Source organism: Primulina eburnea, chromosome 18, assembly GCF_022965805.1.
Source record: "Primulina eburnea isolate SZY01 chromosome 18, ASM2296580v1, whole genome shotgun sequence".
In the NCBI taxonomy this organism is placed as follows: domain Eukaryota; kingdom Viridiplantae; phylum Streptophyta; class Magnoliopsida; order Lamiales; family Gesneriaceae; genus Primulina; species Primulina eburnea.
Genome location: NC_133118.1, coordinates 1,926,058 through 1,944,010, shown reverse-complemented (window position 1 = coordinate 1,944,010; position 17,953 = coordinate 1,926,058). Strand labels below are relative to the sequence as shown.

Sequence of the window (17,953 nt, the reverse complement as noted above, 5' to 3'; positions counted from 1 at the left end):
TGGTCAGACAAAAGGGCACCGAGCAGAATCCCGTATATTATATATCCCATGCACTCAAAGGAGCTGAGCTCAGATATACGACAGTGGAAAAACTTGCTTTGGCCTTGATCACCACGGCTCGGAGACTGAGACCTTACTTTTTGTCTCATCCTATTATGGTCCTCACTAACAGCCCTCTCGGAAAGATAATGACTCATGCTGATATCTCAGGAAGGTTGGTAAAGTGGACCACGGAATTGGGAGAATATGACATTCAATATGGACCTCGAACCGCAATCAAAGCGCAGGCCTTGGCCGATTTCTTGGCCGAGACTTTGCATGTGGAGATGGAAGACCTTTGGAAGGTCTATGTGGATGGTTCATCCACCAATGAAGGCAGCGGAGTTGGTGTGTTATTAATCTCTCCAAAAGGGGACGAACTAAAGTTAGCCGTGAGACTAGACTTTAGGGCATCCAACAATGAGGCGGAATACGAAGCGGTCTTAGCGGGTCTAAGAGCAGCACGGCAGGTCGGAGCTGCTCGGGTCCACATCTTCTCTGATTCTCAGCTGGTGGCCCACCAGATGAATGGATCCTACGACATCAAGAATGAGAGATTGATAGAATACGTAAAAGCAGTGGAAGCAGCTAAAGAACTCTTTACAGAATTGGTTTTTAAGCAGATCCCCCGGGAGGAGAATGAGGGAGCCGACGCCCTTGCTAAAATGGCCAGCTCGCTCCACAGCTGGAAATCAAGAGAGGTGGTGGTCCAAGTAGAGCTAAGCCCTTCTGTGCACTACCCATCTCCTGAACACGAAGAAAATGACTGGCGCGCCGAGTTGTTGGATTACATGAAAGATGGGGTGCTCCCCGAAGATCCGAAGAAGGCTTACAGGATGAAACGAAGAAGCCTTCGATTTGTAATGGTTAACGGAACTCTTTACAAGAGGTCAGCCTCTCGGCCTCTCCTCAAATGTTTGGGTCCCAAGCAATCTGACTATGTACTGAGGGAGATACATGGAGGCTGTTGTGGAAATCACTTGGGGCCTTACTTTCTTGCACGGAAGGCACTCTTGGCCGGATATTTCTGGCCCACTATGTTAAAAGACGCTCTAGCCATCGTCATCTCATGCGACAGCTGCCAACGTCATGGTAGGCTCCAACATCAACCATCTGCATTAATGAAGAGTATTGTGGCGGCTTGCCCGTTTGACCAATGGGGGATCGACATTGTGGGACCTTTTCCCCCGGCCCCAGCTCAGAAAAAATTTTTGCTCGTAGCCATAGATTATTTCTCAAAATGGGTAGAGGCTGAGGCTTTGGCTAAGATAACTGAAAATGAGGTACTCAAATTTCTCTGGAAGAAAATCGTCTGCAGGTTTGGGGTCCCGAGGAAGTTGATATCCGACAACGGAAGGCAATTTCAAGGAAGCCGGATCCAAGCCTGGTGTAAAGAGATGAAGATCCAGCAGCACTTCACCTCCGTGGCCTACCCTCAATGCAATGGCCAAGTGGAGGTCACCAACAGATCCTTAGTGCAGAGCCTGAAGACCAGACTCGGGAGCGCGAAAGGTAATTGGGTGGAGGAACTCCCCAGCGTGCTTTGGTCATACAGGACCACCCCAAAAATAGGCACGGGGGAGACGCCTTTCAGCCTAGTCTATGGAAATGAAGCCGTGCTTCCGACGGAGATCGGTGAAGAGTCACCTCGCGTCACATTCTATGATGAGCAAAACAATGAGAGACGAGCAGCAGACTTGGATTTCGTGGAAGAAAAAAGAGAAGCCGCGGCCATAAGAATGGAAGCTTACAAGAGACGCATAGCCCAGTCCTACAACAAAAAGGTCATTCAGAGGAGCTTCCAGGTGGGGGACTTAGTCTTTAAGAAGGTTCAGGAAGAGAAGGTCGGAAAGCTCGATCCAAAATGGGAAGGGCCTTTTAAAGTGGTGGAAAAGCTCAGCTCGGGTGCCTACTACTTAGAAGACGGGACAGGGAAGAAATTGAAGAGGCCGTGGAATGCTTATCACCTTCGCAAATATTATGCTTAGATATTGCTAGAAGCTTTAGTTTTTTTTTATGTCATTTACTTTCAATGCAAGGACGTCAGGTTTTGATGCTTTATTCAGATACATTAATAAAATTATGCATTTTTGTTAGAAATTATTATTATTGCAGATAAGGGTTTTCACCCTCAGTCAGTTCAGGAGCCCAGAGCTCACCTCATCTTGGTCACGCCAAGTATGAGAAGAGTTTTCACCCTCAGTCAGTTCAGGAGCCCAGAGCTCACCTCATCTTGGTCACGCCAAGTATGAGAAGGGTTTTCACCCTCAGTCAGATCAGGAGCCCAGAGCTCACCTCATCTTGGTCACGCCAAGTATGAGAAGGGTTTTCACCCTCAGTCAGATCAGGAGCCCAGAGCTCACCTCATCTTGGTCACGCCAAGTATGATACGGGTTTTCACCCTCAGTCAGTTCAGGAGCCCAGAGCTCACCTCATCTTGGTCACGCCAAGTATGATAAGGGTTTTCACCCTCAGTCAGATCAGGAGCCCAGAGCTCACCTCATCTTGGTCACGCCAAGTATGATAAGGGTTTTCACCCTCAGTCAGATCAGGAGCCCAGAGCTCACCTCATCTTGGTCACGCCAAGTATGAGAAGGGTTTTCACCCTCAGTCAGATCAGGAGCCCAGAGCTCACCTCATCTTGGTCACGCCAAGTATGAGAAGGGTTTTCACCCTCAGTCAGATCAGGAGCCCAGAGCTCACCTCATCTTGGTCACGCCAAGTATGAGAAGGGTTTTCACCCTCAGTCAGATCAGGAGCCCAGAGCTCACCTCATCTTGGTCACGCCAAGTATGATACGGGTTTTCACCCTCAGTCAGTTCAGGAGCCCAGAGCTCACCTCATCTTGGTCACGCCAAGTATGATAAGGGTTTTCACCCTCAGTCAGTTCAGGAGCCCAGAGCTCACCTCATCTTGGTCACGCCAAGTATGAGAAGGGTTTTCACCCTCAGTCAGATCAGGAGCCCAGAGCTCACCTCATCTTGGTCACGCCAAGTATGATACGGGTTTTCACCCTCAGTCAGTTCAGGAGCCCAGAGCTCACCTCATCTTGGTCACGCCAAGTATGATAAGGGTTTTCACCCTCAGTCAGTTCAGGAGCTCAGAGCTCACCTCATCTTGGTCACGCCAAGTATGAGAGGGGTTTTCACCCTCAGTCAGTTCAGGAGCCCAGAGCTCACCTCATCTTGGTCACGCCAAGTATGAGAAGGGTTTTCACCCTCAGTCAGTTCAGGAGCCCAGAGCTCACCTCATCTTGGTCACGCCAAGTATGAGAAGGGTTTTCACCCTCAGTAAGATCAGGAGCCCAGAGCTCACCTCATCTTGGTCACGCCAAGTATGATAAGGGTTTTCACCCTCAGTCAGATCAGGAGCCCAGAGCTCACCTCATCTTGGTCACGCCAAGTATGAGAAGGGTTTTCACCCTCAGTCAGATCAGGAGCCCAGAGCTCACCTCATCTTGGTCACGCCAAGTATGAGAAGGGTTTTCACCCTCAGTCAGATCAGGAGCCCAGAGCTCACCTCATCTTGGTCACGCCAAGTATGAGAAGGGTTTTCACCCTCAGTCAGATCAGGAGCCCAGAGCTCACCTCATCTTGGTCACGCCAAGTATGATAAGGGTTTTCACCCTCAGTCAGTTCAGGAGCCCAGAGCTCACCTCATCTTGGTCACGCCAAGTATGAGAAGGGTTTTCACCCTCAGTCAGTTCAGGAGCCCAGAGCTCACCTCATCTTGGTCACGCCAAGTATGAGAAGGGTTTTCACTCTCAGTCAGTTCAGGAGCCTCATAGCTCACCTCAGCTCGGCATAAATTTTACGGTCCAAAAGTATGGTTAAGTTGCTGGCCGAGCTCCCATGGCCGAGCCGATCTCAGCGATGTTTTACTTTTACCAAGTTATTATGGTTAAGTTGCTGGCCGAGCTCCCATGGCCGAGCCGATCTCAGCGATGTTTTACTTTTACCAAGTTATTATGGTTAAGTTGCTGGCCGAGCTCCCATGGCCGAGCCGATCTCAGCGATGTTTTATTTTTACCAAGTTATTATGGTTAAGTTGCTGGCCGAGCTCCCATGGCCGAGCCGATCTCAGCGATGTTTTATTTTTACCAAGTTATTATGGTTAAGTTGCTGCCGAGCTCCCATGGCCGAGCCGATCTCAGCGATGTTTTATTTTTACCAAGTTAGTATGGTTAAGTTGCTGGCCGAGCTCCCATGGCCGAGCCGAGCTCATCGCTGTTTAATTATTACCGAGTTATTAAGGTTAAGAGGCTGGCCGAGCTCCCAAGACCGAGCTGAGCTCATCGCTGTTTAATTATTACCAAGTTATTACTGTTAAGTGTTCGGCCGAGCTCTAAGGGCCCAGCCGACCTCTCTTATGGTTATCGTGTTTGGCCGAGCTCCATGAGCCCAGCCGACCTCTCACAGCTCGGTCTCATTAATTCATTATTCTGGCAGTGCTTGGCTGAGCTTCGAGAATAATACAATAAAATGTAAATAGAGTACAACTCAAACTAAAAGAAGACTCGGGGGATCAGGCATCAGGGGGGAGGTTCTCTACAACCTTTTTGGCATCCAGGAAGTCAGCTGAGGTCCCCTCTGGAGGATAGCCAGCGTCATTGAATTGGGCCACCGCACCATCAAAACCCACATAGATGAAGTTGAGGGCCTTTTCAGCGACGATGTCCAAAAACTCCTCCGACTTCAAAAAAGACTCTTTGAAGACCTCAGTCCCGTTCGCGAGGTCAGCCCGGGCTGAAACAATCTCCTGCTGAGCTACGTTAAGCTCCTCCTTAACGGACTTTGTTTCTTCCTGAGCAGCATCCAGACGAACCTCAGCCAAGCGCAGCTCGTTCTTCAGCTTCCTGGTCTCGGCAACAAAGCCCTCCCGCATGTCGGCCTCCCTCCTCGCCGAGTTGGCCCGTTCCTTGTCCAAGGCCTCCGTGAGGGCAGCAAGTTTGCTTTCCAAATCGGCCGAGGTAGTTTGGAAGGACCTCGCCTCCTTGGAAGATTGCTTCCGAAAATTATTGGCCCTGAATGCCACCTCGGCATTCAGCAGAGCGGCCTGCATTATAAAAGTGTTAGCCAAGTTTAAGTGGCGTAAAGAAACAAGCTGAGTTCCGTTACCTCAGCACTTGCGCTGGTGGACCTCCTGATGAGCTCGGTCCAGTTCAGCCCATCCAAGAATTCCGCATCGGCCTTCGAGGCGATGTCCCGGAGAAGGGCCCCAGCAAGAGGGGATGGCCCTGCCCCCACGATGCGCAGGTCCTCCCGATACATATCGTACAGATTGGAACGGCAGCGGAGAACTTGTGAGGAAGTATCTGACCTCATCTGCCGAAGGGGCAGGACTTCAGTTTGAACAGGACCAAGCTCCCCGCTGCTTCCAGACTGCCCATGAGAACGGGGGGTCTCGGGAGCTCGGCGTTTCCGGGAGGAGCTCGGGGGAACCACTCGAGTCTCAGCAATGGAAGCAACAGTAACCTCCTCCGCGTTGACCTCAGCAACCACGGCTTTGCCTTTGTCTGCACCGGCCGAGCTGGCCTTCTGTTGCCTCCGGGCTTCAGCCTTTTTGATAAGGGCATTCATGACTCTGGCAGCTGAGACAAAAGCAGTGGCTCAGGTTAAAAAGAAAAAAAAAAAAAAAAATGTGTGTGTGTGAGGGGATCAGCAGGGGTCCGGCTAAAATTCCATACCCTCGTTGCCTTGGGATGTGACCTTGGCCGAGCTGAGCCCATAATAACTCAAGAGGTCCTCGGCTAAGAGAGTGGGTGTATGGAAACGCCGACCCCTGATCGCCCCGAATGGTCCCAGAAAGGTGCTGCTCTTGCGAAAGCCCGAGAGGGGGCACGGGAGCTCAGGAAGAGAAACCCTCCACTGAGAACAGATGTCCCACTGATCGGAGGGATGAACAAAGAAAAAATGGTTTTTCCAGTGTTTGTTAGAGCTCGGGGCCCCCTCAAAAAACTGACAGTTAGGCCGAGCTGAGAAGTAGAAGGGACCCTCCTCTGACCTTTTAGGGAGGTAGAAATGGGAGAAGGAAATAGGGTCGACTTCATAGCCTAAGGCTTTGAAAAGAACTACATAATTGCACAAGGTACGGAAAGCATTGGGAGTGAATTGGCCGAGGTGAATTTGGTAAAACTGGCTGAGCTCCTGAAAGAAAGAAGGAAGTGGAAATCGGAGGCCAGCCTCTAGTTGGTCCTGATAGAAGGTATAGTAGCCAGGAGGGGGATTGTTGGCTCGCTCCTCAGAGTGAGGAAATATGAAATCGTAATCGGCAGGGGCGCACGAGATAGCTCGGATGCGGAGCTCATCCGAGGTATCCAGCCACGAAGGGTGGAGCTCGAACCAGGGGTCGGACGTCCTGATTGGCTCCTCGGGGTAACTGAGACTGAGCTGATTCAGGGCTGCTCCATCATCATCAGGAACGAGGCGGGAGCTCACCCCCTCAGTCTCAGGACACTCACCTGACCCCGAAACGACTTCCATGAGGGGGTCGTACTGATCCACCTCACGGAATATCCCCTCGGAGGTCGACAAGGAAGAGGGGCGGGGGGAAACCATGAAAGCAGTACCTACGGAAGGTCGGGGAATAAGGCAGAGAGTTGGAAAATGAGAAAACGCGTGGAGGGTCGGAGCCGAGGTGAAGGAATCAAAGCGTAAGAGACTGAGTGGGGTTTGAGAGGGTATTTATAGAGGGACCTTGAGGAGATCGGACCGTTGATTTCGGGTGACGTGGGCGGCTAGGATGTTCTCGAAGATCGTGCAACTAGTCTTTGGCTTGACAGGTGGCAGTGGCGGTTCATATTCAGGTCGGGAACCTACAAAATTGAAAGTGGAGCGCCTCAGCTTTTCACAAGCTCAGCAGATGTCATAAATGGGTAATTCAGTGTAGCTCGGGACCGCTGGTCTCAGCTCCGCCCTCATAAGAATATTTCAGATCAGCACAGCGAAAGCCTTTTATGGCATGACGGTGTAATTAAGGGAATTCATCTGATAGCCCAGGGCAGTCGAAGAAGCCCAAGACTCAGCTCGACTAGAGGGTTTGCCTATCACATCAGGACATACCGACATGATGTCACGAAAGGCCAGCATAGCCAAAACAGCTTCTAAGCTCAGTCCAGCCGAAGACCACCAAGATCAGGCAACGTTGAGCCTCGGGTTTGTAACGTCAGCTCACCCGGCTGCTCAGCCATCTTAAGCTCAGCACGATTCAATAACCTTGACTTCGAAATAATCATGGGCAACCGGGAGCTCGCTCCACTACGAGCTTCTGGTTTTCAACGTCAGCTCGACTCGAGGGGGGGACTCGTGATACCCCCGGATGGAGGATGGGCTCGGCCCGCTCCCGATAGCCCATCTCGAGGGAGGCCCAGCACTCAAAGGAGCACTTGAAGTCATCAGCGGGAGGTCATCCGGGAGGTCATCCCAGCCGACCTCCCAAAACAGCAGGACCGTCGATCAGAGAGGGCGGCTGAGGTCCCGTGCCGACCTCCCTTGCCGACCTCCCCGCATGAAGCCGAGCTGACCTCCTACATAGAGATATCGGGACGATTGGAGATGCATTACCCGAGCTCCCTAGCCGACCTCCTATACCGAGCCGACCTCCAACCAAGCCGACCTCCCAGAAGGTGATAGAAGGACAATTGGAGACTCTCCGGCCGAGCTCCCGAGCCGAGCTCCCAGGAGGTCCCAGCATCAGGCGGACTCATATCCACAAGAGTTCTTATTCAAACAATAAGCGCGTAGCCCACCCAGATCAAAGCCCAGAAAGGCAAAGCCCATCGGAGATCTAAGCAAATCTATCACGATATCTTATCAAATCTTCCGAAGATTCTGAGGATCCAATCCTACCAAAACTAGGACTCTATTGTTTCCCTATAAATATCAGGTTCATTTCATTATTTTATTCATTCATACTTTTTCACATTCTCTTTGCACACACAGTTTTCTCTCTCAGTTTTCTGACTTGAGCGTCGGAGGGGCTACGCCGGAACAACCTTCCGGCCCCCTTCTAACACTCTTGTTTGTGTTTCTGGATTTCGAGGTGTCTGATCCGAGCTCCCAAGGTGAAGATCCGACCTCCCAGACAGCGTTCAAACGTTTGGTCCGAGCTCTCCAAGCAGGGATCTGACCTCCCAGCTAGCATCACCGATTTCAGCGATATCAAAATTTGCTTCAATTTTTTTTCTTTATTTCTTCCCCTTTATAGAACAATGCACGTGCTCTGATTATGTACCATTTATCTATTTTTTGCTATATATATATATACACACACTATACATACATTTGTGGCAAATAACTTTTTATATAAAAGAATCTATGGATTATATTAAAATTACGACAAACGCAATTTTAATTTTAGTTGAGGTTTGAGATTTTTAGTAACGTATCTTTGGTTGAATCAATTATAGTATCGTAATTATGTCACAAGGACCTATTTTTGTATTTTTGATCAATATATATAATTAAATGACTAATATCATTATTGAATTTTTATTATTATTTTGTTAATTTTGATCTTTGGACCAAAAATAATTTAATCACCCTATTGAAATTTTCCTAAAATAATGTGTTGTCATGTCATTGTTTTGACCAACATTGGACAATTATTAGCATATTCCATGGATCATTTTTCTATAATAGAAGCCAAACGAATAGTCCCTCAATCAAGACTTTTAAAATAGGCAAAAACTTGTGTGAGACGATCTCACGGATCGTATTTGTGAGACGGATCTTTTATTTGAGTCATCTATGAAAAAATATTATTTTTTATACTAAGAGTATTATTTTTTATTGTGAATATAGATAAGGTTGACCCGTCTCACAGATTAGGATTCTTGAGACGGTCTCACCACTCTTTAAAATATTTATGTTAACATGCAATAATGCATTCAATTATTTCTAAAGAAATTATTAGAAGTTTTCTACTTCTTCAAATCTTATGTTGACCAAAAGAACAATCAAAAACATTTTTTTTTTTTTAGAATTTTAGGTTTCAAATTTTCCAATATGATTGTTTCAGAATAATGACATGTCAACTGCAGCAAGAAAATCAATCTCCCAATATTCAAGCTCAAAACAATGAAACAAGTATATTCAGAATTCTCTATATGTGAGATAATGATAAAAATACATTATAAAATCGACAAACATAGAGCAAAACTATGCTCGTGACTAGTTCAAGTAGCTCATCGTCGCCTAGAGAACTCGAAACGGAAACAAAATACATAATTCTTACGCTTTATGTCTATAAACATCACGACATGAAAGGAGTGCCCACATCAGCTGATGAAGGTTGCAAAGAGCGAATTCTGATGTCGTACTTTCTCAGATCCGAGATTTCACTGCTAGAGGGCGAATCTGACCCATTCGTTATAAGGCGAGGAGAAGATGCATTTAAGTCGGTGGCGATTCCGATATAGTTCCCACATTTTCGGCAGGAAAGTTTAGTTTTTTTGCGTAACAGACCCCAAGAATGCTTAGAAATGAAATAAGGGACACAGCTGAATTCTTCAACCTGATTGAATCTGCTGTCATCTATGGAGAAGAAAGAAATAATCCCCTTTTTCATAGATTTACCATATTTGGATCCAATGGTTGATGTATTCCGACTTGACGAATTCAAGTTTAGATCGTATCCACAAGAACCACAGCTGCATAAATTTATCATATACAGGTATCAGTCAAGAACGAATCCAGGAATTCGAAAGGAGGACAGGTCAATAAAGGAGGAGACTCAAACGCTTTTGAAAAGAAACTTGCACTTTAATAAAAGTTATGATGATGGCCCATTTAGATACATTCCTGTGTTCAGTGATCCCTCGAGGAAATCTTCTAAACCCACAGCAACAAATTGATACAGGAATAGATTATACGGACTTTCGCACCACATATTTTTCACCACCCAATATTTAAAAAAAACTCAAGACATGTAATTATATGGTTATTACCATGATACTCGTTTAGAAAGATATTTTGAAAGCTAAGGCCAACGGTACAAAAACCAGAAGATCTACGAGCACAATAAATTCATTTATAAACCATCCAAAAAGACTTTACCACTATTACATTAGGTTGAACTGATTTCGTATGATAGCACACAAAAGAAAATTATAGAGAATAAGCATTTTTTACGCAAATCCTGGCACTGAATTAACTCGAAGCAGAGGCTTATCTATCCCACACCAAACAAGATAAGAAAAAAAACAACTGAATTGCTCTGGGTTGTTTCTGATAACGGGGGCACCTTCATCGATCCCCTAGTAAGAGTCACTTCGGCTGAAATTCGGTGGGTATAATCCTCCTAAAAATTTTCGCCGTTGCTGGAATTCTAGGATAGAAAAGATCCTCCTCATCCTCTGCCAATCATGTATTAACCTCTAACCATAGTTATCATGAGTAGAAGCTCACAAAGTACATGCGTCCTGGCGCTTACACTCCCGCCACAAGTCGAGGTGGGCGTCTTATTGAATTGCACACAATAGGTAATATCTTAAGTTTGGATGTAAGGAAAACACTCAACTCTATATAATAGAGCACTAGATAATCAAATATGAACGACCATTACAATAATTACACTGTTTCTTAATCAAAAATTTATAGTTTTTACCACTGCCCTACACCTACTCTTTCTCCAGATAGAACAGCCGGAACAAACAAACAATGGGGGGGAAATTTTCTGCAATCACAGCAAGAATAAATTGTGCAACATCTGCAAATTTACACTGCAGAGATTCATTCATTAAAATCAGAAAACCCCTGAAACAATTCTTTCTTATAATGCACGCATAGCCTGTATTTTTTTCCGGAGAAATCAAGAAAAAATTACTGAATATCAGAGACATGAAGAATAAATTTTGAGACAACTTTTCCACTAAATCAAAAAACATAATCAAATTAAATCTTTGCCCCACATCAAATTCAGTAACACAAATCAATCAACAAACAGCAGGATTTAAAACCCAAGGAAGATGGAACCTGTATGTGACTTCTCGCTGCGAAGCGACGAATGAGGCTGAATACTGATGACTGCTCGAACCACCAATTGAAGTCTGCATCGAAGTATATATCCACGGAGGCGGCAGCGCTCCTCCTCCTCCTCCCTGAGTTCCACGTCGGAGAAACCGAAAGCGATGATTCTAAAGAGGTGGCAGAGAACTTGACAGTTACAGTGGTTTAAACGTGGTAAAAGAATCCCTCTGTTTAGCGGTTGTACTTTTGAACTAAAATCGTGTTTTAGGTGTCGGTAAAGTTGTTTTAAACTATTAGCGACTTTAGGTTTGAATCGGATTTGATTGGAGGATGCGTAACAGAGAGGAGTTAATCAGGCATGATGGGAATCTGAGACTTTTCTCACGTGGGGACAGGAGATTTATTGTTTGACAAAATAATGTTGTGTAATATTGGATCTTCCGTCGTTCTGTATTTTTTATACGAAATGATCAATTGATTATCTGATTGACCTCACATTGTTTTAGATAAATTTGAGAAATTGTCGGACATAACGAGATGATCTGCTTATAAAAAGAGCACAGCATAAGTTCAGCCACAACAGAGGATCCAAATCCTACATCACATAGGTTCTCTGTGAGACGACACGAAGATCGACTTGAAAAGATTTTTAAATTTAAAAATGAAATTTATCAATTTTTAAGATAAAATGATATAATAAATTTTTGAAATTGAAATGATAGAAGATAATAGATAAGATGGAAAAACAAATTAATATAATAAAGTCGTTTCCAAAGAACCAACAGAAGTTCCCTTTGAGGAATTTAAGGTATGAGTTCGATTACATAATATTTGTCCTAAAAAACACATATAATAAAGTGTTAGGATTGGGAAAAAAAATTGTAAAAAGTCCAATCATGTCCAAACATTTAGACAAGACGCACAAAATTGGAAATAACACAAAGTAATTATACTTGGATCTACGACCAAGCGCTTTTCGGCACGACCGCCGCGCCATCGCTACGATCTTAGGACGTAATTATCCAAGATTCATTGGATTATCCCACATAAATTTAATGAAAAATATCATGTGCAATAATTTTGAGTTATAATTAAAATTAAGATATAAATTGACTAAAATTATAGAAAATAATTAAACATCAAATGTTATATAATAATTAAAAAAAATTAAATTTTACTTATTAAAAATAATTATTATTTTAAATTTATAGATCAATAAAATATTATAAATTTTTTATTATGTAGTGTAATAATTTTTTAGATTTTTTAATAAATTTAATTTTAAATTTTATGAGGTTTTGTGACTGAAACTCCAAAAATAAAATGAACGATATTAATAATTTTGATTTTAAACAATTGTTAACAATAAAAAAATATGTTTTAAAAAAGTGCAAATAAAAGGAAAAATAAATAGATGATAAAAAAATGAAAATTTTAGTATTTGTATTGTGTATGTGAGTTTGAGAGAGTTCTCAATTAAATGTACATCCAAATCTTTAGGTTGAATCAAACACTTTTTTTGACATTTTATTGTTGTACCTTAGTCTATAATTTTTGTACTTAATAGAATTACATGAAGTCATTACAAGTCTATTGACATTTTCAATACCTATAAACTTTTGTAAAACTTTTAAAAGTCAAGTTTGAATACCACCCGACTTTTTAAAATTCTACAAAAGATTACATAGTATATAAAAGTATAGATTGAATACCTCTAGACTTTTAAACTCTATAAAAGTTATTAAAAGTCTATAACCAGTACAGCCTCTAAACTATAAATTATGTTATACATTTGAGTATATGAAATGATGGGACAATAATATTTCTAGCCCTTGATTTACTAAGTGTGTTGCAGGAGAAAAAACACACATTTGATGGTGAATATGTGAATTTCAAGATAGTGGCACTACTAAAATAATGGGAAATTAAAATGAATAGTCCATAATGCAAAATGTAAGCAAAAAATGTGTTTCCATTTTATAATGGGATGGGAGAATCTCGAATCGAGATATTCTAACTTTTGAGAGAATAAAATACCACTAGCCATAGTGGTCGAAGACAAGTTTTTAGTCGATTCTCTATAGTTGTAGGCAGCATGAATAACAATAAGTTTCGTACGAGTGAGTCTCGTAAATTTATATTCTTGAAATGAGCCTACCTGATCCATAACAAAAGTAAAAATTAATATTTTTTTGTATAATAATTAATATTTTTTCATGAATCGGATGGATAAGAGATATGTCTCGTAAAACTAACTCATTAGGCGGTGTTACGAGTGTTTTTGCATTAGTAGAAACCAATGCTCTAAAAATGACTTTTGATGAAGTACTCCACTATTTCAAAATGAGAAATAAGCAAAGCAAATTGCATGCTTCTCAATTGAAAACTAAAAACATGGTTTCTTGATTTCCACACAAGTAAATACACAACCCTTTGGGCTTATTATATAAACACAACTAAAATGGAAACCCTAACCCTTACTATATATATATATATATATATATATATATATATATATATATATATATATATATATATATATCAACTTTGAAATGGCTTGTAAACCTTGAGATCAGCAGCAACACCAACAAAAGAACCAGCAGCAGCAGCGACAGATATAACCAAACAAGCCATACTCAGGATCTGAAGGCTTGTCCATCTTATGCTCCACTTGGGGATCCTCTTTTGCGCTATATACATCTCCACAGGATAATAGACGGTCAACGGCCAGAATCCAAACGCGCCGAGAATCCCTACAATGTCGTTGAAGAATGGCATGATCATAGATATCACGGTCGTAATGATCACGAAAATAGTCCTCCAGACGAGCCTGAATAGATTGAGCTTGTATGGTTTGTACCCTGGGATCGGTATCGGGATTTCTTTGGCGAAGAATGGGCTATCAGGGAACCATTCAACTGCTGTTTTCTCAATAAAAGCAAAAAGGGGTTGGCAGTAGACTTGGTAGGCCCCTATTAGATGGATCACGATGGCTAAATTCGCTATGTCGAGAAGCCAGAAGGGGTTGTAGAAGCCGAACCCGGTCAGCAAGTTTCCTGGTGAAAGATCACCGAATGCTGCATAGCCGAAGCAGCCACAGAACATGTAGAAAAGAGTTGTCACCGCCACACTGATTAGAGTGGCTTTCTTCATTGTTTTGTATTCTGATGGAGGGGATTTGATCGTGTCCTGTCATTTAAATGAGATAAATTAAATCAAGAAAAGAACTTTAAATCTGTTCAGATTTTAAACAACTCAGTCAAAATAGTTTCATCCTTCTAACATATATTGCCAAAGAATTGAAATTATACCTGAATTTCAATCAGAATAAGGGAGTAAGAATAGGCAAAAGCTATAGCTCCGAGAGCTTGAAAGCTTCTCCAAATCTTATCAGTTTCAGTCACTTCACCCAAACCTGTCCCGATTTTAATACCAGTTAAGCTTCCCATGATTTTCCCACTTTCTGTCAAGAAAAACCCGAAAAAAATATACCATTAAAACCAGTTCAAAATCAAGATAATCTAGTCCTTGTAAACAAGAACTTTAAAGCTAAAAGAGCTCCATCTTTTCACCAGCAACTCTTGCAATGCCAAGGCCAAGACCGATGCTGGAGTAAGTGAAGGACATGATAGCAGCAACAATCGAAAGCCACCATATTTGATCGAAATCGGGGATTTGAGAGAAGACTATTTCGATCACACCAAACGCAATCATGTATGGATTGCTTGAGATTTTGCAAGGACTGTCGTGTCCTTTGGAGTGGAAGCAATTAGACCTCTTGATTGCCCTGTTTCACCATTGTTCCATTAATAATCATAACTCTACAAGTTTTCAACCATACTAATCCCAAATCCCATTAACATGACATGACCAACCCCACCATAGACAAACCATCTTCTTTCATGAAATTTTGTCCCACTTTCAAGCATAATCTATGAGAAAATCTTGATATTAACTCCCCCCTCAAAATTTTTCTAAAAATATGACTCAAGTCCCCCCTATTTCACCATCTTTATAGAAATATATACATACAAGAAAATCTATACTTACATCATGCTAATAGAAGAAGCAATGGTGTAACCAATGGCAACTCCAAAAAGATTCAAATACTGGATTGCCCCACAGACTTTCACCTGAAAACCACCTGAAACAAATTCAAGAAAACATCACAATCTCTGCGTTAAGCTGTGCGTGCGCACCGGAAAGCAGCGGCTGTGATCACCGGTCAAAGAAAAAAAAGACATCACCATGCGTAAATAAACACGACAAGAACAAAAAGACACACAAATCCCACAACCTCAAAATTCACAAAGAGTAGAAAGCTAACCTAGATTTGCCCGAACAGCATCCATGTAAGTGTAGTTCCTCTTGCCGGTGTCCGGGTCGCCGGTCCGGTAACACGACGCCAGGAGGTTAGAAGTGTAGTATGTCACAAAAGAGAACAGGAACAACATAGTTGGCCCCGCGACCCATCCCAGCTGGGCCGTGGCCCAAGCCAAGGACAGCACACCCGATCCAATCACCGCCGTGATAATGTGAGCACTCGCGGTACACACGGTACCTATCCAAGAAACACACACACAAATCAAGAAATCCATTATCTTCAAAAGAGAAACAAAAAATTAATAGCATTAACACACACACACACACACACACACACACATATATATATATATATATATATATATATATATATATATATATAAAGATAATATATACCAGTTCGTTTAAGTCGTCCATCATCATCAAAACTCTTGGAGCCGCCAGAGACACTGAAGGAGAGATCGACGACTTGGTGGTGCTGCATTATTGAATCACTCACCATCTTTAACTGTTCGGGATAGTTTTTTCCTCCAAATCAAAAACCCAGAAAAGATATACAAAATATGTAGCAAATGATATTCAGTAAAAGAAAAGTTATTGTTTATTTGAGGAAATAATATTGCATGAATCTGAAATGTCCCGAGGCAGAGTTTCTCGACAAATTCAAGAAACACGCACTGTTCTCGCGTTTTTGGCAAAAACCCAAACGGATTTTTTCGTTTAATATGCAAGTTTTGCAGGTGAATATGAAATGGCAGGTAGGGGTTTAAATAAGAAGAGAGGCACAACGTGGCCGAAAATGACAGTCAACAATTAGTCAAACTTTTTGTCATAATATATATATAATTGGAGTATTATTTTGATTTTGTATGTTATCAAAATTCGGTTTTAGTCTAATATTATTGTTATTTTTATAATTTTTGATGTAATGTCTACGAGACTATGACATAATGTTGATGCGTAAATGTCACATTGATAATTTGGATTTGATTAAAATTATCATTGAAAAATATAATATTAAAATTAAATTAGAAAAAAATATAATAAAATTGAAACAATTTTATCATAAAATATGATTGCATGCAAAGTGTGTGAAATTGACTTGGTTTATTATATATTTATAGTTTCAAGAATTTTGGTCATGATTACCCATGGATTATGAGAATTAAATTTCACCTAAGCTCTCATTCCCTATATTGGGAAATTTGATTTGATATTATTTGATTTGAGATTCACCAAATTTTGTAGAAAGTGTAATACATAAATTATTACTAATTTATAAAGGATTGGGAAGATAATATGCAAAAGAGCATTTTATTTTGACAAAAATTTGTGTGAAGCGATCTCACAGAGCGTATTTGTTGAGACGCATATCTTTGGGTCATCAATGAAAATATATTACTTTTTATGATATGGCTACGTTTGGTTGGAGGATAAAATAATGAAATGATTAAGAGAGAAATGATAAAAAGAATGATTGAAATGGAAAAATAATATAAAATGATAAAATAATAGCATGTTTGGTATGATAGTTAAGAATGAGATAATTGATAATCTTCTGATGAATTGACAAAATTGCTCCACTTTTTCGGAGGCGGTGGTCGCCGACAGGAGGAGGGGGTGGTCAGCGGTCGGCGGCGCCGGTCGGCGGTGGTCGGTGTCATCGGCGAGATAAATAAGATGGATTAAGAATGAGATAAATAATCCTAGTGTGTGAGGACTGATTATTTTATCACAGTTAATATAAGATAATCATTTGTAGGAGGGATTGACTTGGTTAAATAAAAAACGTACCAAACATGAGATTAGGTGGGTTAAAAAACCATAAACCCATCTAATCCTTCCAACCAAACACTGCCTAAGAGTATTACGTTTTATTGTAAATATCGGTAGGATTGACCCATCTCACAAATAAAAATTCATGAAATCGTCTCATAAGATATATATTGCTTATTTCACGTGAATGTGTAAAAGACAGTGTAATTGGAGACTTTTCTTTAATTTTCTTCTCTTTTTTTTTTCCTCGTTTCAATTGATTTTGACTTTTATTTACTAAAGTTTCCAAGGCTCGAGTTGAACTCTACTCTCTCTTCTTTTTGACTCAGGACGACAAAAACCTTTTTAAAAAATTCTTACAAATATTGTATCATGATAAACCGAGTGTTTTACTTTACAATTTTAAAATAACTTATGACGCATCTGGAGATATGGATTTGAAATACATGGATTTCGATTATTATTGTATTGTTTACAATAAAATAATAGACGACATCTTAAATCAATATTTTACTTTTTTATACATTAGTTACACGAAGCCGAATGAATTTCAAATGTCTTTATTATTTAGTTAACTAGAAATCCATCATAATTAACATGCAACGCTATATGAACATACAATGAGTGATTTGAAACTTATGGTATTTCTTCTCTAAAACCAATAAAATACGTCTGAAATCTATAAATTTGAAATCCATCAATCCAAATACAACATCAGTGAAGTATATCTTTTGTGTAAATGACCTGATGTAGGGATACAATGATAATTAAAAAATATTTGACAAAATAATAATGTGAAACTCGAATAATAAAATATGAACGGATGCAAATGATCATCTTCTTAAATC

General features: G+C 41.5%; 2 protein-coding genes and 1 long non-coding RNA gene across 3 annotated transcripts; 1 reads left to right on the top strand and 2 right to left on the bottom strand.

Annotated features, from left to right (window-relative positions):
- Positions 1 to 9,089: 9,089 nt before the first annotated feature.
- On the bottom strand, positions 9,090 to 11,248 carry LOC140820204 (uncharacterized protein At4g08330, chloroplastic-like). Its single transcript, XM_073180536.1, has 2 exons — positions 11,013 to 11,248; positions 9,090 to 9,688 (listed from the first exon to the last, which is right to left on the bottom strand). Exons 1-2 carry the CDS (start codon positions 11,090 to 11,092, stop codon positions 9,292 to 9,294), a joined length of 477 nt encoding a protein of 158 aa, XP_073036637.1. The 5' UTR covers positions 11,093 to 11,248; the 3' UTR covers positions 9,090 to 9,291.
- LOC140820205 (uncharacterized) lies at positions 9,695 to 10,618 on the top strand. The gene is made up of 2 exons (XR_012115371.1): positions 9,695 to 10,327; positions 10,438 to 10,618. It is a non-coding gene; the product is annotated as an uncharacterized lncRNA (long non-coding RNA).
- A 2,136-nt stretch (positions 11,249 to 13,384) lies between the features above and the next one.
- On the bottom strand, positions 13,385 to 16,081 carry LOC140819976 (amino acid permease 3-like). Its single transcript, XM_073180261.1, has 6 exons — positions 15,726 to 16,081; positions 15,334 to 15,567; positions 15,057 to 15,150; positions 14,579 to 14,793; positions 14,318 to 14,469; positions 13,385 to 14,195 (listed from the first exon to the last, which is right to left on the bottom strand). The coding sequence occupies exons 1-6, from the start codon at positions 15,829 to 15,831 to the stop codon at positions 13,548 to 13,550; spliced, it is 1,449 nt and encodes a 482-aa protein (XP_073036362.1). The 5' UTR covers positions 15,832 to 16,081; the 3' UTR covers positions 13,385 to 13,547.
- Between the last annotated feature and the right edge of the window lie 1,872 nt (positions 16,082 to 17,953).

Coding starts and splice junctions, on each gene's coding strand:
- LOC140820204 (XM_073180536.1), bottom strand. CDS start 11,092: ATGCAGACTTCAATTGGTGGTTCGAGCAGTCATCAGTATTCAGCCTCA. Junction 9,689..11,012: donor CAGCGAGAAGTCACATACAG/GTTCCATCTTCC, acceptor AAATTTATGCAG/CTGTGGTTCTTGTGGATACG.
- LOC140819976 (XM_073180261.1), bottom strand. CDS start 15,831: ATGGTGAGTGATTCAATAATGCAGCACCACCAAGTCGTCGATCTCTCC. Junction 15,151..15,333: donor TGCTGTTCGGGCAAATCTAG/GTTAGCTTTCTA, acceptor AATTTGTTTCAG/GTGGTTTTCAGGTGAAAGTC. Junction 14,196..14,317: donor TTATTCTGATTGAAATTCAG/GTATAATTTCAA, acceptor TTTAAATGACAG/GACACGATCAAATCCCCTCC.